Consider the following 25,424-nt stretch of genomic DNA (forward strand, 5'->3'; position numbering starts at 1 on the left):
TCTGGCAACAAGGGGCGTGTGATAAGCCTCAGAATCACAGAATATTAGGAATTGGAAGGGACCTCGAAAGATCACCTAGTCCAATCCCCCTGCCGGAGCAGGAACGCCTGGATGAGGTTACACAGGAAGGCGTCCAGGTGGGTTTTGAATGTCTCCAGAGAAGGAGACTCCACAACCCCCCTGGGCAGCCTGTTCCAGTGCTCTGGCACCCTCACTGAGAAGAAGTTTCTTCTCAAATGTAAATGGATCCTCCTGTGTTCCAGCTTGTACCCACTGCTCCTTGTCCTACCATTGGTTGTCACCAAGAAGAGCCTGGCTCCATCCTTGTGATGCTCACCCTTTACATATTTATAAACATTAATGAGATCACCCCTCAGTCTCCTCCAAGCTAAAGAGCCCCAGCTCCTTCAGCCTTTCCTCATAAGGTAGATGTTCCACTCCCTTAATCATCTTCGTTGCCCTACGCTGGACTCTCTCCAGCAGTTCCCTGTCCTTCTGGAACCGAGGGCCCAGAACTGGACACAATATTCCAGGTGCGATCTCACCAGGGCAGAGTAGCGGGGAATGAGAACCTCTCTCAACCTACTAATCACGCCCCTTCTAATACACCCCAGGATGCCATTGGCCCTCTTGGCCCCAAGGGCACAGTGCTGGGTTTGTGTGCTGGCTGCTGTTCTCCGGGAACTGCTGGAGAAATAGATGATGTTCGTCAGGCAACTGCAGCCGTACGAAGGGAACGGGAGAGTTAGTTGGGCCCCAGCAGGGCCAGAAGATCTACTTGTCTTTCCCTACATTGAAGAGAAGCTGCCAAATTAATGTGTATTGTGATTAAGTCATAAAAGACATACCCATCATTAACCAATTGACATGAAGAATGTTTTCTGACCACCTGCAAAACGAGGGGATATTTTTCAAGTTTTAGATCCTTCTGCATGACAGGAAGGAGACAGAAGGTTAAGTGATACATAGTTTAGAAGCAGAGTGCTTAGTTTATATTTAACTAATAATTAGTAGATGTGACTAAGAAACTAAACAATTATAACTAACATCATCAATTATTTCTTAGTATAGATGCATTGTATGTCAAAATTTTCAAAAATTGTAATGCATATGTAATAATTATGTGAATATAAGCAATGCAAGAGCATCCAGTCTTTGGAGTACTTATGGAGGATGATCCCCAGTGTTCCCCAATGCTGATAAAATAAAGAATGCCACTTAACAGTATAATTGACTCTGCTGTTAGATTTATTTCTCCACTTCAACATTTCCCTAAATTTTCCTCGTGCCGTGGAAGCCTCTGCAGCAAATTGGTGATCAGCCTTGCAGAGGCTGGTGGACACCTGGTGGACACTGTTGTGCTTCATTGCCTAAAGTGCCTCTGCCAACGAAAGTCTGGTTACATGCATGCTGCTCTCACTTCAAGTATACGGGGTGTTTGAAAAAGATTGGCCAAATTTCAAACCAATGTATTTCGCAATGGCACCATGTTACACAAAAATTTGCAAATGGTTTAGTGAGTTATCAAGTCGCAGGCTGCACCACAGTTACGGATTCAGTCCTCCTGAACTGCAGAACGCAAAACACCTTGTGTTGTGGGGTTGCCATCTTGCAAACAACAGAGTGCCAGTGGCTGTTTGTGTGCTTGGAGGGGCATCTAGCCGTGATTATGTGAAACTCCATGCCCCACCCTTTCAAGTGGTAAGAGTTTTATTCATGTGTGTTCCTGGTTAGAGAGATATCGTGATTTCGAATTGGGTCCATCTTCTTGAAACACTCTGTATAATTCTCCGTAATGCAAGTAAATCCCATTGACTTTCTTACTGCTGGAGCTGGGGGAAAAGAGTTTGGGAAGGTCACAAGCTGATTGGCAGGTTTTTAATCTCGAAACCACCTTGTTAGGGCTGGATGTTCCCATGCCCCTCTATGACGTCATGGGCAGATCTCCCAGCTGGCTGGGGACACTGACCCAGCCTCGGTGACCTCAGAGCCTCCAGTCTCATAAGCAGAGGGACAGGCTGCCACCTGCCTGCCTCTGCCATCTTCAACATCTTCCAGCATCTCATGGGCATGAGGACATCTGCCACACCTGCCGCTGATGGCAAGCCAGCTTTCCTTTAGGCCCACCAGAAACAAGGATGTATGAAAAGGTGAATAGAAATTTTATATCTTTATGTTTCTTTTTGCATATCCCCCTTCCCCTGACACTGCTTAGAATTTGCTTTCAAGAAAATGTGGACAAACTCCCTGAAAAGTTCAACAGATTTGTTTTTATTTTACTCCAATATTCTTGTACAGCAGCACCTGGTAATGTTGCAAAGGTATGTACCAAGCTGGTGTTTTTTCTTCCTAAATTGCAATGTACCTTTGCACACAGAAACTCAAAGGGATCCAGGAACTCCTGACCCTCCAACACTCAAATAATGTTGTTCTGTTGATTGACAGGATCTTAAACAGGTACCTCAAAAATGAGGGCCACTTGCATCAGGAGACATCACATCTTGGAGAAATTATGCCTCAGGTCACCATGTCACCCAGCACAGCACCTCATGTGAGGCAAGGCAGCGCTTTTTGCCTCTTCTGAATTGCCTTTTCTGACCCACATGAAGGGTTATGAAGCCAATGAAGAGCTTATCTTTTGTAATCTCACCCATCTCTTTTTCACACACACAATCTAGTTATGATCATCTAATATTGAATGTTAATAAACTATGAATTTGATTATGCTTTTAGTATGGGGGAATCTGGTACTAAAAAGGAATCTATACACAATTCTACCAGGTTAGTCTATCATGGATATAAACAATTATTTATAAATTGCATCTATAATGAAGATTTTAAACTTTTTAAATTATTTTTTTTTAAGATTGATTTTTCAGAAAAACAAACAAACAAACCAACCAAACAACACGAGTATAGAAAAGACAGGTCTTATTCAGGTACATTTTTATTATTTTTTTTTTTTTTCCCAAAGATCAAAGCAAAAAAAGCCAACAACAGCAAATCAGAGCAAGAGACTGCAAATCATGTTCTTGCTTCCAGCATCGTTTTTAAAATCTGAAAAAATAAGGATATTTTGTAGCATATTTTGAAATGCAGAATCTGAGTATGTTTTTGGCACTCCTGCATTGGTGAGACTGGGTAAAGCACGTGAAAATAAATTTAGTGCATTAATGGGGCTGTAATCCTACAGACACTTGTATGTGTGTATAATCCCATTTCAACCAACAGAGCAGCAATATTGCACAGGAATAACAACCTTTGGGTTGGCAATAGCTGGTCATTACTGAGCAAAAGAGGTTATTCACAGCCAAGCGTGCCTGGAACACTACAGCCCTTTTCTCTCAGTTGTGTGTGTTTTCCTGTAGGCTCGTGCTTCTCTTACCTGCTAATCTACTGGGATTAAAGTTTATTTAAAGAAGATCTCTAACTGGCTCCTTAGGCAGGGATGGGACAGGAACTAGCAGTTAAATATGCTTCAGCTAGTCCTTGTAAGCACTTCCATGAACAGGAATTTAGCCCTAATCCACACTCAGAGTTTAGCAACAACAGCCATCCTGACGAGCCCTCCAGATGATGACGTGGACTGCCTTGTTGACATTGTTTTCTCCCACCATGTTGTTGTCTTTGATATAGAAACACAGTAAGAGAAAAATCACACTTTCTCACCACTACTGCTCCAGCAGTGAATATTATTGTCACTAGTATGAATTACACAGTTCATCTACAGTGCATTCCAGAAAACAGCTGAAGGAAAGGTGCAAAGTGTTTGAAGCATTGTCTCCCAGAAGCACCTATAAACCAGTTCCGTATTCATATATTTCAGTGCCAATTCCCTGCTCTGTCACATCTCTTGCTCTGCTGCCACTAATAAGAAAAAAAAGTCATTTACCAAAATGAATCAAAAAGGTGTAGCTGCTGCAGCTGCTGTCACAGCAGATGATAGAACTGCAACTTCATTCACAGAACTTCAACTTCATTCACTGAACCTGCTTTCTCACCAAAGAAGTCACTTCACGTATGGCACACTGGTACTTTTCTGAGGCTGCTTTAAACTCAGCCAGGTGCTTCTCATAGCTTCTCACAGCTTCCAGAAGCTGATTCCTCTCCACTGCTCCCAGGATGGCGTGGAGGATCATTTCAATGCCGAGCCCAAGAATGGTGATGCTGATTCCTCCAAGAACAGATGCCCCAATCTGTGCAAGGAGGCTGACAAGCTTGCTCACAGTGAGAATGATAAGATTGGAGCTGAGTAATTTGATAGCTACCATCCCAGCTGTTGAAGTCGCTTCTCCAAGAACAATGGAAAAAACTTTCTGAGCTATTGCAATTTTCTCCAGCTCAGGCTCTTTGATGTTATACAGTTTCTGGTACAGCACAGGCTCCAGCTTTTCCTTCATGTCACTATCAATCTTCTGTACCTGATGCTGAATCTCACTCATCGCTTGAATGATAATGTCACAGTTTTCCTTGACAGTGCTGCTTTCTCTCATCTGAATGCGGGTAAGGGTACAGCCCAGGTGTTCATTCAGCACTCCAGCCAGCTCATTTGTTGCATGGAAATTCATGGACATACAGCTGAGCAATTCCTGGTGCAGATGGATCAGTTCTTGCCGTCTTTTTGGGTTGTCTGGGTAAAGGAGGTCACTCAGCGCCATTCTTCAGAAATAGGCTTCTTCAAGAAAGAAAAGAAAACTCTTACTCTACTCAACACCCACAACCCTTGCCCATAAAGAGCAGTGAAATGTCCTTTGTCTCTATCTCACTGATTCTCCTTATACTCAGAAAGTCAAATCCCAAAGCATAGCTCATAAATATATAAATCTTAATTCTTACTTGGGATCTTTAGCCAAATGATTGGAAAAGAACTTTATGAGATGTTGAATATACTCAGAGCAACAAAAATAGCTAACAAATATGTAATTAGAAAATTGGTAAAATGAACATGTGTCATTCAACACCTTGGAAACTGAAGATGGTAGAAGCTGAACTAGTTCACTGAAAAACAGAACAATCTCGTTTAATCAGCAGAATCTAAAATAAGCTCTGGAAATGAATGGCCTGTTCTAGACACACTTTTGTATCAGCCTTCTATTTTCAATTAGTGGCATCTGATTTTTAAACAACTGTGTTGACTAGTGGAGTAGGCACAGCCTGTAGCATTGTAAGAGGTTTTTATGCCAGTGTGGCATATTTCTACTCACATTCAAGTGAAAATGTTATTGTATAAATACTCTATGCTTATACTAATAAACTCACACTTGGGAACTCATAGAGAATGGTAAAATTATCTATAATAAGCGCATCCTAACCTATATCACCTTGTACCCATCTCCCACTGTGTTTTCTTCCCTGATATTTAGCCCCTCCTCCTTCACTGCTTACTCATTTCCCTAATACTGTGATTCCCCATTGTTTTTTTTGTTCATTAAAAACCACACAGCTGCAGACTAACACCAGTGGGTGCTCACCAAGCTCCTAGGACATGACTGGGCAGAATCTGACCCTGCATTATCACTGCACATACCAGAGGACAAAATTTAACTTATTTAATTCCCACACCCCACACCAAACACTTGTGTCTAATCATTATGGTCACCATTATTCTCTGAGCCATCACTGGTTTGGCAGCAAAAGGGCATATTTAATGCATTTTCCTTTATCACCTGCATATCAATATGCAGAGTCCAAAGTGACTGAGTTACCAGTGATCATGGAGTCACTCCTCATCACTCAGCTTCTGTAATCAACTCTGTGCCACTTCCAGCTGCAAAGTAAAAATGCTTTAGCATGATTTTGACTTACATGCATCTGCCTTACTTTGCAACAGGGGCAGACTTTGAATGAGTAGGATGACTAGCTTATTTGTTGATATTTTTACATTCTTGGCCTTCTTATCACAAATCTGGACCACTTTTATGCGAAGCTTTGCATTTTTCCAAGAGAAATCTCTTGTTGCTATTGGTGCCTATATATCACGGTTATAGCTACAAATAGTTTTGTGTAGGAGACTAACTAGATTTTTCTTCTTAAATTATACTTTTGTGTCATTTTGGTCCTTTGTAGTTCTTGTGTTATCTGCTAACTGCAAATCATCTGACACTGACCCAGCTGTATTTGTCTAAACACACCCTCCCCTACAAGATCACTGTAGAAAACCAGAATTATTTCAACAGTCCCATAGCCAACTTTTAGTCTCGGTATTGAAATACAAGCCAGTCTGAAGATGATCTTTTCCACAACGTTTTGCACAATACAGTACATTTTTTTCAGCCACTTACCTCATAGATCTGTCAAGAGAATAAACTCTTTAACACATCTTTCTTTTGCTTCAAGCTGAAGGGAACAAAGTACATATATAGTAAAGATTTGTGATTATCAGGAAACATAAAACCATGTCAAGGAAAAGTATGATTTCATATCAGTCCTGCCTCAGGGATGTTGCTGTCTTGCTCTCGGACTCAGTGTGATATTAGAATCTTTCCATTCCAGTGATGCTGTGTTGAAAGATCATCTGTTTTTTCTGATTTGTAGAAAGTGAGAGGACAAAATACTCTGAGAGGAACAGCATTTCGACAATCATTTTATGTAATAGACAAGTGTTAAGTATCTATTCTTTATGCATTATTGTTCCAGTTTCCTATAACTGCTCTATTTTTATGTCTCTTAATTCTAAAATTACCTCTTACTCTTCACATTAGCACTTTTACTAGTTTTCACTTTTGCTTTCTAGAGTTAGGCAGGCCACATACATTTCCATATTTCTGACCATTTCTCCAGCTCCAGGGAGATTTTCTCTATAAGCTTTTCTAATCAAACATTTAGACTGCCTACCTGATTTTGTCTGAGTGCTCCTGCAGTCAGTCGAAATGTGTGTGGAACGATGACTACATCTTCTTTCCCGTGTTGCTCTGGTGTTTTCCAGCAGCATGTGATGAGTTAGGGATCCAGAGCTGTGCTTCAGCTGGGTCCTGTTGCCTGCCTGCTTGCCACTAATTCTATTGTATGATATTTACCCAGATTCATCTTTTTTTTTTTTTGCTTCCTCATTTCCCCTTCCTTCCAATTTTAACAGTTTTCAGTTTATTTCATGCTAGTTTCCACTTGCTAGATCCTCCAAAGGCCTTCTGTTCCTGGAGAGAATAGGTACAGCATGAAGCCCTCTGCCCATGACAAAGGTACCACCACAGATTCCTACAGCCATGCCTGAAAGGGAATGGTGTTGTTTGCTGGTCTCAGAACATAAAACATGTAGGACAGCACTTTTAATTCATACAGATACAGGATTAGGTTTTGTACTGGGATATATAAATCTCTATTGTTCATAAGTATAAAGAATAAACACTAATGCTTGCAGCTTTTCCTATGAATTGTTGCCATGACTGCTTTTGTACATTTGCGAATTATGGAAGAAAAGCTCAACAGTCCTACACAAATAGAAAAATACTAGGTATAGATGCCACAATAATAGACACCACAGACAGTAAAAACGAAATTTATCTGTCACAGCAAGACAAACTTGTACTTCTTGCCTTCGTCCAAGCTGTACATCTTTCATGCTCTGATCCTTAGAAAGACAGATCTGCTGCTCACTAGTTTCTGGTCATGAATGCTGCCTCCCCAGTAGAGAATGGCTGAGTTCTCAGATGAAAGGAAAAGATCAAGCATAAAATGAGCACTCTGCAATTGCTGGCTTATTTTCCCCTGAAAGCTGAGCTATTGTGTTGAACCCGGAACCAGAGTACCAAACTCCCTTTGTTTTCAGAACTGTAGGCATAAGATGAGATGAGAGAGAAAACGAATGAACTTCTGCAATCGTCAATTAGTCATGACTCCCGTTATTAACTGAGAATACCATATAGTCCTGAAATATTTCTTCCAGTTACTGGACTGAATTTAATTGACCAGGCTGGCAGCTACCTCTATGTCACATTCCATAGGCTGGAAACTGATTACAGGTTTTCGACGTTTGCAATGAATGCAAATTCTTCTCTTCTAGAATGTCTATCATTTGGAACATGACAGAAAATCATTTAAACAGTAAGCAAGCTGTTTTGTTCCTACTTTACTATGAGTATTTAGGGAAGATTAATAGCGGTTGTTTCAGACCTATTTAGTTTGAGGGAAGGACTTCATGTGGAGTGCCTGTCATCCTTCTTTGCTGCAATTTGCCAGGTCCTCTCCTCTGATGCCATGAGAGTGGAAGAAGTGGTGTGGAGCCCCAGAGCCAGTTCTGGCTGAACAGCAGTGAAGGCTAAAATCAATTTTGTCATTTCACACAATTCACCCTGCTTTCGCTATGTGAAGGAAAAAGAGTAAGAGGCAGAAGGTTGATCTGAGCACTGAGAGAAAAATCTTTGAAAGCATGAAGTGGGATGGGAAGTTGTAACTGCTTGAAGACATCTGACTGCACATCTAACCACAGCAATAGCTGATGAAACATCTGCTGCAATCAGTCTGGCTTTCCAGGGCTCTGCCACAAGCAAAGGCAACATCAGCAGCTGTGTGTCACGCATCCCAGGATTGTGCCTGCAGTTGGCCTCTTAGGTGCAAGCAGAAGGACATAACTTCCTTAGTAGTCAATATGGCAGCAAGACAGGAGCCCAAGCAAGGAGAACGTATTGTTCTTCCACCTATCAAGGGGTGTTTGCCACATCTAGCTGCTGTATGAAATGACAGATATGGGTCACATTACAGGAAACTGTAGCCTGAAAACATTGCAGGACTCAGTCTTCAATTACTTTGCCTCTTGAATGTACATGTCTGATGCATTTGACTTTGCTGTGTGTATTCCCCCCTCCTCAGAATATTAGTTTAATTCTGTGTAGACCCACCAGTACATGTAATACAATCTGAAGGATTTTAGTTCTAAGGATGACATAGATTGTTTGCTAGGACTCCCACAAATTTACCAATAAACTCCAAAAGGCAAGAACAATTCACTTACAGCACCTCTATTGCTTTTCAGATTGCATGCTGCAGGCCAGAGTCACACTTCCCACAGCCGTAAGAGTAAAGATACTTGCAGCTGTTTGCACCATATTTTGCTGGCCTGCTTGGTAAGACCCCTGAGAAGGCTGACAAAGAGCTTTTTCTGTTTATTTCTAACTGTAATGTCTTGGAGGAGGGTGGGTCAGGTGGGTTGATAAATTGTAATATTGATTTCAGAAATGTATCGTTATAGCTGAAAATACATCCAGTTTTATCCCCCCTTGTCTTCTGAATTTCTTCTGTTTTCAGAGTCAGACCCCACTTCAGAAATGTTAGCTCGCCTTGGTTTTCGAAGTGATAAAGAAAGGCTGGCCGCAGCCTGCCAGAATCTGTATGACTTAGTGCACATCTATGTCTCTTCAACCAACACGATATTACAACTCCTCAATATGCATCTTGGCACCAGTTTCCCCACCTTGGCAGTAAAAGAAAACTTCAGCATTAGAGAGAATCTGCAACTCCTGGTCAATGCTTTGAAAGATATGCAAGCCAGCATGGAAACAAAAGACAAAGATGTAGAGGAAAGCATCAGCCACCGTTTATATGCTAAGATTGCTGGTCACATCACCTCCCTACAGGACAAGGTCACTGCAGTAAAGGAACTTTATGAGAGTTACAAGGGGGTTGTAGACAGCATCAAGTGTGTACTTGTTGCAGTGATGTTGAAACATGACCGTGTCCCTGACACAGTAGAGTCTGCTATTGGTCAGTTGAGTTCACCTGCCTTATCTCTCCGAGTATCAGAACTTCTCATGGACTGTGCTGATATTATGAAGATGTTGCAAGAAAATGAGACACCAGGTACCACAGACGGCAGCTCCTCCTCAAGTGGAACATCACAACTCAAGCTTCGCTCTCTACCCTCCTCTTCTACACTCGCTTTCCTACAAGCTATCCTTCAAGGACACAGATCCATAAAGAAAAGCTTGAGAATAGCAGCTGAGTGTTTAGAGGAGGCTTTCAGGGTGCTGAAGCCACCTTGTGACATATTCCAAGCCTTTGTTAAAACACTTCAAGCCTGCATGCTAGAAATAACAGATAAGAAGCAAGAGACATAAATGTGCTGATGTGTCAGAAATCCATCTTGATTCCTGTTTTTCTGACACAGGAAAGAGTTTAAGCATGTTTGAACACACATACAAGAGGTATCTAGAGCAGCTGCTTCTAATCTTTTCATTCTTTTTTGAAATATGGGCTTAGTATCTTTGAGCATCTAGGGGTCAAAATCAATCTCTGACAAGTTATTATTTGAAATAACTGGTAAACGAAGAGCAACAAGAAAGTAACATGAAATATAGACAGAAAACAACCTAATATTAAAATAGTTGTGTATTAATTTTTTAGCTGCCTGGGCAAGCACTTGGATAGCTAACTTCTTGGTTACCATTTCAGACAGGGGATGGTGAATACAGAGCTCCAGCTTCCTTCCAAGATCAGCAGTGACTGAAAGCTGGGGTCATTTGTGAAATGTATCAGTGAGTTTCAGTTCAATTATTTGTTGACTCCACTGAAAACCTAAATCACCATGACTAGTCTCCTTGGACCAGTGAGATAACCTCTCTGACAGTAGCCTCAGCCCAGAGCTAGCATCAGTGGAGGTGAGAGACCAGGAGTGAAGCAGCAAGCAAGACACCTTGGAAAGGGGAATTGCAGGCAGAAAATGTTTCTTACCATTTCTACAGTGTTATTTTTTGAAGATGGGAGAACTTCATACCTGTTCTGCCTTGGGTGTCTAAGGCTCCAGAAGTGCTAAATGAACACATAAAAATGAGAGGAGTCTATAGATAAATCAGAAATTCCAGCTCCAGTTTGATGTTGATTCAACCTCCAGCATTAGACATTGTAGACTGGCAAAGTAGAATGGCAGGTAAACGAATTTCAGTCACATCCAGCACCCATGAAGAAGCAGGCTCCACAGGCTGTCCTTCACTTCAGTGTGAACTGACCAGATGGTATTCAGCAGCCATTAGAGGACTATTATGAACGTAGGATCTGCCTGATTTTTCAGAAGTGCTGAAGTCAAACATGAAAGCTGAAGACAGGCCTGACAAGTCTCCTGATCCTCTCCACCTAAGTTCCATGTCTCAAAGTAGCTTTATGCTTCTGTCCCACATGTGTGAGATGCAGAGAGTCAGCTTGAGATGAGGGCTCTGGCTTTGGTGCATGGGGTCAGGCAGCGGGGAAAGGTCACTATGCAACAGCCACAGACTTTACTGTCCCCTGGGACCCTGCACTCAAAGGAGATATGCAAGGCTGCACAGTTATCCACTCAACTTTACCACCATGGTGCCTTTTGCATCCCGCAGACAGACTCTTCCTTGTTAAAAATAAAGGTACTAAGAGATCTGTAGAGTCCAAAGTCCCTATGTGTCTTTCCTGAATGTCTAAGGAGAAGCTACCTATAGTGAAGGCTGTCACTAACCTTCTCTTCACAAAGGCCATAGATAACTACCTTCCTACCTGAACGGGTCCAGAGAATGTCTGTTTTGATGAAGCAGGCTGAATGTTCCAGTGTCACCTGGAGAGCTGCAGCTGAAAGCAAAGGCAGGTTTGAACCTTGTCTAAGAGCACAAACTCCAGACACTGATTTCCTGTGAATTCTTGCCTGCTATTGCAGTGTATATATCTGGATGCAGCCAGAGAATCAGTCATTGCGGGCCAAGCACATGAAAACTCCAAGTACACTAGGAAGAACAGCAGAGGCGAGGGCAGTGGAACCACTGTTCTTGCTTCTTGAAGCTGAAAGAAAGTCAAGAGAGTAATCATTTAGAGCTCTTTTGGATGCCTAAAGCTTCCTGCACTCACTAACACAGCCTTTGCCCATAAAAGCCATTTTCTCAAGTCTCCTTGCTACGTTGGCTTAGGTCCAGGCAAAAACTCTCATTCCTGAATGATAGTTTTGTGCTCAAAGTTTGCATTCATGCACTATTGTCCAAAGACACAAAAACAAGAGTCCCATATTGGTGGTGGACTCACAGAAGGACAGGGGTGTGGAACAGGCCCAGTGATGTCTTCCAACACAGAGTTATCTCTGTAGCCACAGAACTCACAGTGTGCTTTACCAAAGGAAGCTCTTCCTCCCTTCTGTCACAGGAAACACCGCTATCTGAATTTAAGCTGCCAGCAAATCTCATCTGCCCTTGCAAAAGGAATGCTAGGGACACAAAAGCACGTGTCCTATGACATCCTTGCCATGGCAGATGGGATAAATGGAGGCTGCAAAGAACCCTAAGACTTCCCATGTATCAGGTGGATTCAAATTTATTGAGCTGTGGAGTGCTGCCAGGTTTCACAACAAACAGGTAAAAACTGGGTCATGTGGCTCTCATAGGTGAGCACAGTGGACAAGCTTCAGATTTGGCCTTGAGCATGGCCCCATGTAGGTGCAGCTGGTGAGGACTTCTTGGGGCACTTGAGACCAGACTGTCCCACAAGGCCCTGCATGAAAGGCTATGTACAATACCTTCCACAAGCTGGCAGTGGTACTTGCTGTAGTTCCCCACAGAATGCAGATGCAGACGGTTACCATGCTGTGACCGAAAGAAGCTTTTGACAAGGAATACCTCATATGGGGGAATGAGGACTTCCTTCTCAGATGTGTGGTAAGAATAGCCTTGCACAGCTGCTCCCAGGCAAGTGGTCACTGTGAACAAAGTCTCATTCCCAAACCTCTGGGCTTCATTCCAGAGGCGGGAGGTGGAGGTGAAACGGCCAAATCGCACTCTGCTGCCTACCGCGGCTTCGATGTATAAGTCCTTTACACCCCTGTGCACTCGGTAGCACTTAGGTTTCTCCATGCTCTCCTTGCTGCTCTGCCACTGCTTCATTATCTGGATAGCAGTCGTTAGGTAAAAGTGGAAATATTTGAAACTGAAGTTATGTCTGTAGTTCTCTGGAGAGCTTCCTGCTGTAGATGTAGCCCAATTGAGCTCAGAGTGCAGGGAAGAGTTCATGGTGTAAGCCATGAGGACTATGGCATGGCTCTCATGCATCTCCCTCAGGAGACCTACAGGGCTTTTTAACAAAGCCTCCTGAGCCTTCTTCCAGAGACTCAAATAGTCCTTGTTAGCAGCTATTTCCTCTTGGAAATAGTCTCCTTGTTCCAGTTCTTCAATCATCTGCTCTCTGCATCCCAGATACTGGTCATCAAAGGAATGCAGAGACATATCCATCATAAGGTGGGACACAGCCTACAACATAGAACCAAATTAAGGTTAGTATCAGAAATGTGAACTTCTTGTGTATCTCTGTGGATGAAAGCCAAATTTTTCCTTACCCTCTTATTGCCTCTTTGTCATGATTAGCAGAGCCAGCACAGCAGGGAGGCATCTTTGACAAGACCTTGAGCAACCTCAGGTTACAATCCAAGCCCTACCTCAGGCACATGCCAGACAGGATGCCAGAGTTCTTTTCTGATATGAAGCAGTGGCATTAAAAACTTCAAAAGCATTAAAAACTTCAGAGTGTGATGGTACAGACGCTGCGGGACAGACCCATGGTATATTTATTTCAATATCCTGCTCATGATTAATAAGCAGTTTTGAAGAGGGAAAGAATAAGCAAAACCATGCACTAGGGCCCATGCAGCCTGAACACTCTCAGAGGTCAGTTTCTTCTTCCTGTCTTGTCACACGTCTCAGACATGTTTTGGCTCCAGAGAATGATGTTCAGTAGAGGACAGTATAGTAACAATGTGCCAAAACTTTTGTTGGTCCAGTTTGTCTCAGTGAGGCCAGTTAGACTTGCCATGTAAATTAACATTAAACACATGAGTAAGGATTTATACAACTGGATGCTATAACACAAAAATAAACTGTAATATATTCTGCCTATGAAACGACACACTAATGATCTGTTTCTAGCATTTCTAATTAATAAGAACTGGTATGATAAGAAATTATGTGAATTGTGGCATTTTTGCTTTTTGATCTCCTAGTGGACTTGTGAAGTACTGTAGTCAGTTGGTAGTTGAATTCTACCAGTAGATATTCACTTAATTTCAGAGAGTCATTCTAGACACATAACCAAATTGATACTTTTCTTAGCCTCTGAAGCTATACTGGTCCATAAATTATACAAGAGAGGAACAAGTCTGAGAGATCTACTCACAAAAACACCCTAGGAACCATCTGGCTCCAAACGAGAGGAAATTTCCGATCAAGTGGTTAAAAGAAATTAGGACAGGTAAGAAATGGAACAGAGCAATTGAAAGCAGAAGAGTTGAAACTGAACCCAAAGGCACTTAAAGAACATGTTTCAAGTGATTAAAAAAAAAAAAAGAGTTTATTCAGTGGGATAAGCAATTTCACCATTTCAAATAAAGAACAATGTTTACCCCTTTTACCAGCATTTGTGAGGAGATCAGCAACAGAAGGCTGGCCAGCACCACTGGAATCCTAGAGTCCACCTGAGACACTGTAAAGGACATTTTGCTCAAGTAGAGGTCATTTATATCTGCTTCTTTCCCTTTTTTCTTGAACTGGAAAATTCTGCAGTTTGTAACTTGCACTCAGGTTTTCATGGCGATTCTTCAACGAAAGATCATTCACCAGATTCTTACAGCAATTCAGAAGTCATTAATCAATCCAGACAATTTACTGGTAGAAGTGTGCCCACGATCCATAAGGTAGGGTCTGGTTGCACCAACTCCAGCTGGTGCACGTGACCTTCACCTTGATAATTCTCTTAATTCCAAGGCGTCTGGTATTCTTGTTCTTGCAAAAAGGCTGAAAATTCTGGTTTGGAGAAGTTTAAAGTGGCTGTCTCCCAAGGAGTGATGTGTCAGAATGAAGTGGAGAACGTGACTTCATCAAGAGCTTAAAAAGCACTTTTATAGAAGTGCAGAGCTCTGATAAAGCCAACATAGAAATGCAGGGTAGGTTGGGATTCCATCTGGAAAATGAGATAACGTAACTATCTCTCTTCTCAGCTCCCCCTGGTTTCTAATAATGTGCTGACAGTCCTACCTTTACACCAATGCAGAGTGGCACTGTGTTGAACTGTTTACATTAGGTAAACTCAGAATGAGTCTATCAGTACAAATTCAATACTGAGACTAACCTCTCTCTAGTAGCTGCTTTCCATCACGCTTCCCAACAAAGGGCAGCGAGTTACCTGCGAAGCCCCATGGCCTCTGACAACTCTTTTGCATGGAAAAAAGAGCCAAGAGAAGGTGTAATGGCCTCGTCCTGACTACAGAGAAGTCCATTTTCCATTGCCTGCTACAGATAGGCTCAGTGAGGGAGACACTTGTAGCCACGGTGTGATTCCTTGGGAAAACAGGTGTCTGTGCAGCTGCTGGGATTCTGTGGACAGAGACCATTTGCTGAATATTGCTGAAATAAGGTGAGAGATGACATGAATATCTCATACTGGTTTGCTTTTGACTAGTTGCTATTACTTCTTGGAATGGCTCTATCATTTTGGGCTGTATTTTGATGGCTAAAAGTGAGTCCAGAGTTGTGAGTTTATTCAGAGGCATATCCTCTTCTATTCATGCAGAGATAAAAAGGAGCTGAAAGGCTCCAGTGGGAACTTGACAATCAGGATGAACAACTCTGTTAGGATGTCAAAATCGCTATCAATTCAGCTGCGTATAATCCAGTTGCAGATTATGTCCCTATTTTTCCCTTCTGGTATCTTAGCATATGTTGTAGTATGAAGTGAACGAGAAAGAAAGCCCCCTGTATCTACATTTTGAGATGCTTCAAAAGCAGAACTATAGGCTTTTTATCAGATGGCAATAAATACAATGGCCATAGGAGGGCAGCAGAGGATTTGTAATGGTACTTAAAGTGGCATTGACTACGTGAAAATCGAGTCCCTCCATTCCTGCAGGAAATTTGTGATCTGAATTGCACATTCAGATCTCTCAAAGACCGTAATGATTTCAGCCCATACAGACATGTAGTGACACAACACAGATGATGTGATCAAGGCCTTCATATGCAACTTCCTGAAAAACATATTTACTGAAAGGGAGAGAAAAGTACAAAATTAACAGAATGGTGCAAATATAGACAGGAAGCATGACTTTCTTTTCTTAGCAAACAAAACCATACAACAACAAACCCCCTAACTTGTTAGTGCAGCAGATAGTAGGGTTTTACTAATCTCTCCAGTATTTTTCCTAGCAAAATTTCCACTGCTTTCAATGAGCACTTTGTTCATTTTTACTAGGTGGCATTCAGAGGAAAGTTTCGCTGTGAGCAGTGAAGCCCTATCAGTTTATGCCAGTAGAGGAACCAGTCCCAGGTGTTTGATCAAAATAAGCAAAAGTAATTATTAACTGTTTTCTCTTTGGCCAAGATCAGCATATCCAGTACAAGTCACAGCAGCTTGCCAAACGAGATGCTTACACTCACACTGGCAGTCATCTCTGTGGACTTATCCCATGTCCTTACTTCAGAGCAGAGTCTTTCAGAGAAATGCTGAATTTGGTAGATGGTCCATCAGGAAAAGCCTGGCCGTCCTTTCCCTCACTGTCATGATGTGCTGGGATTGTGACTTGAATTCTACAACTACCTGAAAGGAGGTTGTACCATGGGGGGTATTGGTCTCTTCTCCCAAGTAGCAAGTGATAAGACAAGAGGAAATGACCTCAAGTTGCACCCAGAAAGGGTTTAGATTTGACATTAGAAATACATATATATATATATATATATATATATTTTTTTTTTTTTCCCACAGAAAGGGTTGTCAGGCACAGGCTGCCAGGGAAGTGGTTGAGTCAACATCCCTGGAGCTGTTTAAAAGATACATATATGTGGTGCTTAGGGACATGATTCAATGCCAGTGTTTGGTTAACTGTTGGACTTGATGATCTTGAGGTTCTCTTCCAGTCAAAATGATTCTATGATTTCAATGTAGCCTGATTCACATTGAGGCACAGGAGGCAAGAAGGAAGCCTCATACACGTGGATCCTACTCTTGAGCATTCATAGGAGCATGTTTTATCCTAACCTCAGATGAGGGTTGTACAGAGGAACAGAGAGAAGCAGCACACCAACCTGCTTTACATGACCAGTATTTATTGCAGTCAGCAGCTGGGTATGGCTGCACCAGTTCACATGCAACCAGAGACATTTGGTCTTTCTCAGTCTCCTGAGGGTCTGCAGTCCATTACCTTGGAGCTAAGATCTGCCACCTACCTCTCAGGGAAGGAAAGGCAACAGAGCACATCAGCAGTATGACAGAATTAAGTCATGCAGAGGGAAGAGGATTTGTATATAAATACACACACCTATTTATTTATTTTTATATATGTATGAGAGAGATACAAGCTGTCTTGAATAAATCAAATGCTGACCCAGCTTCAATCTGTCCATTTCTTTTTGTTTATTTCATAAAGTTTATTTCTTTTTTTGTTTGTTTGCTTTTATTTTTGAACTGTTTAGACACTGTTAGTTTCAAGCATAAATGTTAAAGCATCAGAGAGGAACAGGTAATTTTTTTGTTCTGCTTGGGTATATTCAGTTTCACCAGAAGCTAATTGCAAAAAAAATAATAAAAATTAAAAAATAATAATAACAAGAGATTTCCAAGTTATTTTTTTTTTTTACAGACAGTCACTGAATGCAGCATACAAAGGCAGGGCTCAACTACACGTTTGGGGAATTATCTGGTTTTGCTATACAGGCAAGTTTTGTGACAGAATAATCAGAAGAGTGTACCAGAAATTGATTTCTGGCTATGTAACAATATTTCCACATTTCTATCCTTGCAAAATGGCACATATTAAGGGTGACTATTCTACCTGAAAATACTCAACTTTCCTGGTAATTGTCCCTGGAGGCAGCAATTCCACCTTCCACCTTCCCAGTGATCAGCCCAGGATCAGATCCATCACACTTACACATGTAGTGACATTCTCTTTCTGTAATCCTCATGCATTTTACAGAAGGTGACAAATGTCATGTTTCTAAGATAAACATTTTCTCAAGAAGAATCACAATTTTTTCACCTATTGTGTTATGGGGATTCAAAGGGAAAGAGGTAAGACAGAATCTTTTCACTCATTCCTGGTGAAGCTCAAAATACCAGAAAAGACAACTGAAGAGAAACTTTTTTAATGAAAGGAAGAAAGCTAATGCAAGCTCAACAAATGGGATAATTATTGCCTTGGTGTTCCAGCTGGTTTGGGAGACAACTGAAGAAGTCTCCAGCCTATATGTTTTTCTTCCCTCCTTCCCACCCACAGCCTTCTTTCTCCTGGGGGATTCGGAGTAATCCCAAGGCAAATGAATGAAGTGACTGTCCCATTCTTAGTATCTCCCAAAGAAACGGTTGTAGGCCATGGCAAATCCTATTTGGTCAGAGAGATAGTCACAGGGGGGGTAGTTTTCACATTGCTCATGCATCTGTTCCATTGGACTTTTGTAATACTCAAGGTACCTGGAGTAGACAAAGAGAGAGATGCCATTCTACAGACGCAGTCAAGGCAGTTGGAGAGGGTTCACACCCCTGACATTGACATGAGAAGAGTGACTCCCCAGGATGCCCCAATATGGAACTTCTCATGAGTTAAACATCTACTTATATGGAGACAGACTACTTGATCAGTGCTGGGAAAAACTGAAGCCAGCTTAAAGCAATCTCTCTTGAGGTTTTATAAGCAAAGGAGACCCCAGTAGCAGTTAGGGTTTGTTGTTTTGTTTTGGTCCCCAACCCCATTCCTCCACTACTCAGGAATCTTTTTTTTTTCTTGTTGTTATTTTTACTTTTATTTCCTGCTCACACGACTTACACCTAATTTCTGCTCACTTTTCTGCCAGCCACTATTTTCCTTTAGTTTCAGCAGTTTCTTATTATCCTCACTTCTGTTGTAGACAGTAACACTATACCCACTCAGCTTTTTTTTTGCCAGGCTAAGCAAGCCTAAATCTTTTAGTCTCAGCTATACACTCTGAATGCCATTCTGAACTCCTCTTCCAGGTTTGTTTAATCTTTCCTGAAGACTATACACACTGCTACAGGAGTCCCACCAGTATCTCATGAATTATTACTTTATTTCTGTATTGGAAATACCCTGCTGCACAGTTGAATTCCATTTGTTACATACATATTTCTTGACCATACATCACGTTTAAATAAATTGGGATGTCTGTCTACCTCAGTCCTTCCTGATTAATGCTTATAGCAGAAGCTACTTTTATGATGCCTCATCTATAAGTGGGTAGTCAGTACAGACAGTACAGTAGCTGCTACTGAATTTCATTTTGCTTTTAATCACAGTGGGTTTCAGTATCAGCCAGTTCCTCTGCTACAATACTCTGGTCCTTTCCTCTACAGATGGGGCCTCCCAGTCTTCTATTATCTAAAACCAACATTTTCCTTCCAGTACAAAGATGGATTGAATAAAAATTCTTTTTGCACAGGCCTACATGAGACAGTGGCTTAACAATCTCTTCCAGTAAATATGTGAAGATCATTCTTGCGTTACCTCAAATTTCTCCAAGTGCTTATAGCTACTATTTCTCCAAATCTTTGTGCCTAGGATCTTTGCACAAATAGATGCAGGATCTACAGCTTCAGAAAGAACAGCCAATCTGATCTAGTCTCATGCCTGCAACAGAGCTGTGCTTCCTTTGTGGGGAGACAGAGGCAAGGACCAAGGCTCTGTGATGCTCATTATCCTGGAAACTGGGTCTGATGGCCCTTTAGGTTAGAGCAGCTCTTAACTGGTATCCCGCTGTCCCCATGACTACCCCAGACAGCTGGTACTGTCCTCCTGGGAGGAATAACAGAGTCCAGCTATGAGCTCTTAAAAGGATATTTACGAAAAAAAGAACCATTTATCTATCAGTGTATCCTACAACATTTTTGCTTCTACACATGAAGGTAATAACACAAATGTGCAACAAATTAATGCCCTGTCACGTCCCACTGCCTTCCCACCCCCTCTTCAGAACAGGTCCAGAGTCCAGTGTTCAGCCTGACTCCTGAGCTGTTACCGTTCATACAGACTGGATCTCTTCTGCCTCTTCACAAAGGCATTGGCAACTTCCTTTTTAATCTTGATGCCTACCAAGAGAGAGCACAGTGAGTTAGAAATGCAGGGCCAAGGTCTCTGCAAAACACAGACCAGTCTATCCTCTGAAAATGGATAGTCTACTCTCTTCATAAGCAGATGACTGCCACAGCCCATCTTAATTGCTTGTCCACTCCACTGTCCACTCAAAGCCCAAAAGATGGGCTCCTTCCTCACTCCAACATGCACATTTGCATGGAGCAAGGGCCTTTTCTATCATAAGCTATATCCCCTTATCACACTGAATGATGTAAGTCCATAGCAAATGTACAGAAAGCAAAGTCATGACAGCATAAAATACAGATAAGAAGAAAATTAAGAGAATGGCACCCTCTCTGCCTAGCCTGGGTAACTTCAGAGTCTTGGCTTCCTTTCTATATTTTGACTCAGACTCAAAGTGATGTGGATACCAGCCAACAGGCCTTAAAACGCCTCCAATGAGCCATAAGCAACAGGCAGCACACAGAAATACCAATGCTCACATGTGCAGAGTTCCACAAAAGGCTAAGGGTATAAAATATTGACAGTAAACAACACCCAGGGAGAAATATACCCGGTATGTCCATAGATCCTGGTGTTCAGTCACCTAGAGAACATGAGAGATCTTTCTGCCATGACAGCATTGACCGCTGGTCTCCACTAACATACCATGTCAGCACAGTTGCTTGTTTGCTTCCTTGGATTCAAAGCTGTGCAAACACCGTGGTGCTGAGGAGCACCCCAAAAACAGCAGGTAGAGCCATTCACTCCCCAGACCCAGCCAGGACTCAGCACAGCCTCACTCCACGGGATGGACTCAAACCAAGAGAGCTGTGCACAGATGTCAAAATACCAGCAACACAGGTAGCTACACACTAATATGTTTCAGCAGAGAAACTGGAAAATTGTTGCTGTCTCTGGGGAAACACAGTTTATAAGACCTCTGCCTGTGGGGAAATAGTGGGATTTGTGCCATTCACTCATCATTGTGAAGTGTTAGATCATGTTTATGATTGACAGGTGAGAGGTGCCCCTTCTTGAACAAGCTGGGGTTTAGTCTGGATCAAAATAACAACTACACAGAAACCGCCAATAAATGAGCTGTCAAAAATCACCACCTTTCCCTCAATGCTCTTTGCAGTTTTTTTCCTCTTTCACAATCTGTATTTGTATTGGCTCACTGGAGAAATACCAGCTTTCATGCTCCCCACCAGCAATGTTATCCTTTAAGGTGTGAGAAAGGAGAGACAGGGAAGAGCGAGAGGGTTTTTCCATACAGATATCTGCCAGGATCACCTTGCTGCAAAAGCTGTGGAAAACCCAAGGTGTGCAAATCCCCATGTCCTGAGTGACCTGATGGAGGAGGGACTGCAACTTTCAGAAGCAGCCAAGGAAGGTGCTTGCTTTCAAGCTGTCCCAGTTGTGAGATTTGACAGGGATGTGACAGCCTGTTGTTGTGTGGCACCAAACCTTTCTGTTCTGTGATCCTGCACACCAGACTGGTTGCTCAGCAGAACCAAAAGACCAGTGCCTGGAGACCCTGAGGCAGGTTCTGCTCTCTTAACAGGCTGGCGACACAGCACTTTGTCTGGGTCTTTGAGGCCAGTTCAGAGAAGCAAAGACACAGACGTATTTCTCCACCCAAATCACCCTGTTTCACACAGGGCAGATGCATCCAGCTGCTAACAACCTGCAGGACTCATGTCTTGCCTGGGAGCTGCTCAGCGTTGTGGAGACACAAACTATGGCACTAGCACACCCAGAGTGATGCCGGGCTGCTGGTGCTGGAAGGCTGACCTCCCTCGTGTCTCCTGCCCCCATGGCTGTGAAAGGCAGCCCCTCTGTTTGCTGCAGGTGTTCCTGCACTTCAGGGACTGAACTGCTGAGGGAGGAAAACGGAAACAGCTAGAGGAAGTCAGCATGGTTCTTGTTTACTCCTTGAAACTATGAAAGGGGAGAAAGGAGATAGGTGCATGAGAATGTAGCTGAGCATCAGTTACAACAATATACTCACTGGCAGCATGGGAAGATCCTGAGAGGTCTTTGGGATCTGAAAGACAGACAGAAAGGAGTTTGCTTGTGAGTCCCCCTCCTCTGCTCCAGTCTGTAAATGAATCCCTCTGCCTACTGGCTGGGTCCAGCTCCCCCCACTTTCCCAGAAGGTCTGTTCCTCCCAAAATCAGTTTTATTACCATCTGCCATTAGAGACAGACTTTTTCACCACAGCAAAATTCACCCATTATGCCTGGATTTGTTGAATTTCAACTTCCTCTGAGACAAATTAAATGACACAGTAAATGTATAACCACTGTGGAAGCAGGAGGGAGACCTTTGTCCTTCTCCCTCCCCACCCTTGCAGGGACAGCTAGAACTAGGGGACCATTTGAGCAAAACCCCACATTTGGACAGAACTTGAAGATAGCTGAGCATCTCCTCTATCTTTCAAAAGAGATGCTTCCTTAACTATAAGGAGAAATCACAAGCTATTGATAGGGAAGAGAAAGAGGGCTAAAAATTAGGAACAACTCTGTCCTCACAGCTTTGCAGCTCAGGGCTGAGGTCCTGGCTCAGCAGCCCTCCCAAGAGGAATTTGTACACTGTATTTCTGTCAGTTCTAATCTTAATCCTCAGTGCTTCCTGCAAACAACTAAGGAAAGCATCCTCTAAGAGAAATGGAAGGTCTCCTAATCCCAGCTCTCCCACACTGCCCTATTTCACAATTTTTTTCTTCCACTATTTCACTATACCTCTTTTCAACAGTGTCAGTTCCACCCAAGTCAACAGGTATTTGTCATAAGTGTATTTATAGGCAGAAAGAGGACCCTAGAGACCGAAATAATAGCATCTGTGCTGAAACAAAAATTTAATGTGGAAAGGGTTGTGTGTAGTTCTATTTTTAAGCAATGTACACATTCCCTGGATTTAAAAAAAAAAAAATAATAATAATAATTAAAAAACAATCAGAAGTTACTCCAAGGCCATTAATCATTCTGGAATATAATAATGACTGAAAAAAACCCTCAGATACATACTCAAGAGTGAAAAAAATGAGGAAGAGACTGACAGAAGGAGAACACCGATCAAACAAAATATATGTGCCAGTACTCAATCATATCTGATACCACAGACTGAACAAAATTTAACCCTAAATGAGACAATACAGGAAAAAGAGCACTCTCCTGTTCAGCTTCTCTTTTTCTTCTGTGAAGGGAAAACACTTGTTTTTCAATCTCCCCCCCCTTCCCTCTCTCTTTGTCAACTATAGAGCTGCCACTACATTACTATCTTTTCATCATGAAGTCACCATCACTAAATCACCTTCAGATGTGATGTCCTCTTATTTCAATGGGACAGCTCCCTTTTTTTTAGCCACCAACAGGAGGCTTTTTTTCCTCCAGAAGTTCTCCACATCCCACATTCCCCTGCAGGTGAAGGCTTCACTCCGTGCCTGTCTCTGTGATCCTACAGCACTCCAGGGCTGGCAGGCAGAAAAACACTCTCCTTGTGGTCAACACAAATCTGCCTGCAGCTCAACCCTCTTACTCAAAAGCAACCATCCAGCATGCCTTTGCCAGTTCACCTAAATGCTAAACTGGTTTAATGCTTAAAATGTTTTAATTTTCTGCTGCAATTCAATGGTGCAATTGAGGGTGGAAGGGCTGGGGGGGCTGACCAGTGGAGGACAGTGCCCAGCAAGAGATGTGGCTATCTCTCCCCAAGCCGTCCCTCTTCCATGACTCTGTCTCTTCAACAGAGATCTGAAGTTGTGCGATGAGCAGGGTTGCACCTCCTCCTCCCAAAGCTGCGTGTCCCTCCCAGACCAAAGCCAGGCTGAGGACAAGCTGCAGGGTTGAGCAGCACGCCTGGGAAGACATCCTCTTACCTTCCTCACAACAGCAGAGTGCTGCCAGGGCCAGAGTCACCATCAGCAGTGCCAGCAGACTCCTCATGTCTTATTTGGCTGTGCTAGTATCCCCAAACTCAGAGCTTTTCCTGGAGGTTCTCCGGAGCTTGCTTTCGGGCAGCAGTTTATATCCTGTGATTGCCTGGAGAGATCGGGGCTCTGGCTTCTGTTCCTGTGTTTGAGCTCCAAAACAAAGCCCATCCTTTGGGCCAGGAGATGTCAGGTCCTGGCAGTCATTTTGGCATCCATCTCAGGACTTGTGGCATTTCCGGAAGATTTTGTCTGAGATTTTTGAATAGGACCGTTGAAGAAAAACAACTGATGAAAAAAATTGATTTTATTATAAACGTGAAAATCATCCAGCTTCTTGCTGAAAAGCCAGGGGAAAGACCAGTGTACCCTGAAGCAGACCAGCTCTTTTTGTGTGATGGGGCTCTCTAATGTAGAAAATCAAATGAAACTGAACCCAATAGTGACCCTTTTCCCCCACCCCACCATGACCCATTCCCGTGAAAGTAAAGAAACCCATGAAACAGTTTGCACAGGGCAAACACACAGTAGACTTTTGCTTCAGACAGTTTCACAAAACCACTTCAGAGACCTGAAAATTTTATACTGTTGGGAACTTTGGAAGGTAGTTTGAAGGAGGGTCTTTCTTTTTCTTCCCAGAAATCTTCACAGTTTGGGGGCTTTAATTCGGCTTCTCTTGTTGAAAAATCAAATAAACTCAAAATCAAAATCAAATAAACTCCAAAAGTGTTTTATTCTTCAAGACTCGGGTGGCTGTGGTTACTTGGTACATTAAGAGCCCTGCATGGGCTCTTTTACAACCTCTCTACCAATAACCCCATACTCCCCAAACCCACCATCCAAGTTCCCAAAGCCATGTCCCAAAAACAGCATATGGTTCATATCTTCCTCTGCCTCATATCCAGTCCTTCTCAGCCCACATGCAGGGGACATGTCCAAGAGTTAGAGAATTAAAGGCTAAAAGGCTCACAAGGGCAGTCAGAGCTATCAGGGATTTTGCCAATCCTTAAAAACACAGTCTTCTAGCTTAGAAAAATTTAAGGATTTAAAAAAAATACATATATAAAAAGGAAAAAAAAAAAAGTTTAACTTTTCTGCAGTCCAGGAAAGACTGAATATATATACTAACAAGTTCCAGCAAAAGTATCTTAAAGAGCAACAGTGTAAAAAATAAATATCTAAAAATAATAGGTAGTCTAGGAAAGTTATGCTTCCAAAAGAACACTTGAAAGAATATAAATATAAAATTGTAGCAATCCAAACAGCTTTACTTCCCAACTTTTCCCAAGCTTTCTAACCAGCATACAGTCTCTTAAACGTGTTTGGTTATCACTTACACTAACGAAATCCCACAGAAATCCCTGGTATTATTGATTATTTATACTGGTAAACTGGAGGTTGGAATAGAGAGATATTTCTGGACACAGATCCAGACAGAACTAGCCCTGTGCCTCCTGTTTTGGTAGTGTCACAATGTCAAGTCAAACCCAG

The 25,424-nt window shown here is 42.4% G+C and overlaps 3 protein-coding genes across 9 annotated transcripts; all 3 read right to left on the reverse strand.

Annotated features, from left to right (window-relative positions):
- Nucleotides 1-2,302: 2,302 nt before the first annotated feature.
- Nucleotides 2,303-9,252, reverse strand: SMCO3 (single-pass membrane protein with coiled-coil domains 3). Of its 2 annotated transcripts, XM_080347179.1 has the most exons (4): nt 6,835-9,252; nt 6,282-6,336; nt 5,706-5,767; nt 2,303-4,675 (listed from the first exon to the last, which is right to left on the reverse strand). In XM_080347179.1, exon 4 carries the CDS (start codon nt 4,656-4,658, stop codon nt 3,981-3,983), a length of 678 nt encoding a protein of 225 aa, XP_080203305.1. In that variant the 5' UTR covers nt 4,659-4,675; nt 5,706-5,767; nt 6,282-6,336; nt 6,835-9,252; the 3' UTR covers nt 2,303-3,980. The 2 variants fall into 2 exon arrangements, with proteins under 2 accessions (XP_080203305.1, XP_080203304.1); XM_080347178.1 differs by lacking the exon at nt 5,706-5,767.
- Nucleotides 9,253-10,070: 818 nt separating this feature from the next.
- Nucleotides 10,071-14,899, reverse strand: ART4 (ADP-ribosyltransferase 4 (inactive) (Dombrock blood group)). Of its 6 annotated transcripts, none has more exons than XM_080347124.1 (3): nt 14,327-14,899; nt 12,555-13,181; nt 10,071-11,730 (listed from the first exon to the last, which is right to left on the reverse strand). In XM_080347124.1, the coding sequence occupies exons 1-3, from the start codon at nt 14,417-14,419 to the stop codon at nt 11,506-11,508; spliced, it is 945 nt and encodes a 314-aa protein (XP_080203250.1). In that variant the 5' UTR covers nt 14,420-14,899; the 3' UTR covers nt 10,071-11,505. The 6 variants fall into 6 exon arrangements, 5 of the variants coding, with proteins under 5 accessions (XP_080203250.1, XP_080203252.1, XP_080203251.1 ...); XM_080347126.1 differs by having other exon boundaries at nt 11,495-11,730; nt 12,455-13,181; nt 14,336-14,899; XM_080347125.1 differs by having other exon boundaries at nt 11,495-11,730; nt 12,455-13,181.
- Nucleotides 14,900-18,254: 3,355 nt separating this feature from the next.
- On the reverse strand, nt 18,255-23,949 carry LOC308052697 (osteocalcin-like; the record flags this gene model as incomplete). Its single annotated transcript, XM_080363290.1, has 3 exons — nt 18,255-18,384; nt 19,944-20,013; nt 23,883-23,949. 3 exons carry the CDS (start codon nt 23,947-23,949, stop codon nt 18,255-18,257), a joined length of 267 nt encoding a protein of 88 aa, XP_080219416.1.
- Nucleotides 23,950-25,424: the final 1,475 nt, after the last annotated feature.

The sequence above is a fragment of the Nesoenas mayeri genome (assembly GCF_963082525.1).
Source record: "Nesoenas mayeri genome assembly, chromosome: 1".
Lineage (NCBI taxonomy): Eukaryota > Metazoa > Chordata > Aves > Columbiformes > Columbidae > Nesoenas > Nesoenas mayeri.

Excerpts from the sequence above, each read along its gene's own strand:
- SMCO3 (XM_080347178.1), bottom strand. The coding sequence starts at position 4,658 with ATGGCGCTGAGTGACCTCCTTTACCCAGACAACCCAAAAAGACGGCAA.
- ART4 (XM_080347122.1), bottom strand. The coding sequence starts at position 14,419 with ATGTCCTTTACAGTGTCTCAGGTGGACTCTAGGATTCCAGTGGTGCTG. Across the intron at positions 13,182-14,326 it reads CACAAATGCTGGTAAAAGGG|GCTGTGTCCCACCTTATGAT; the intron begins GTAAACATTGTT and ends TCTATGTTGTAG.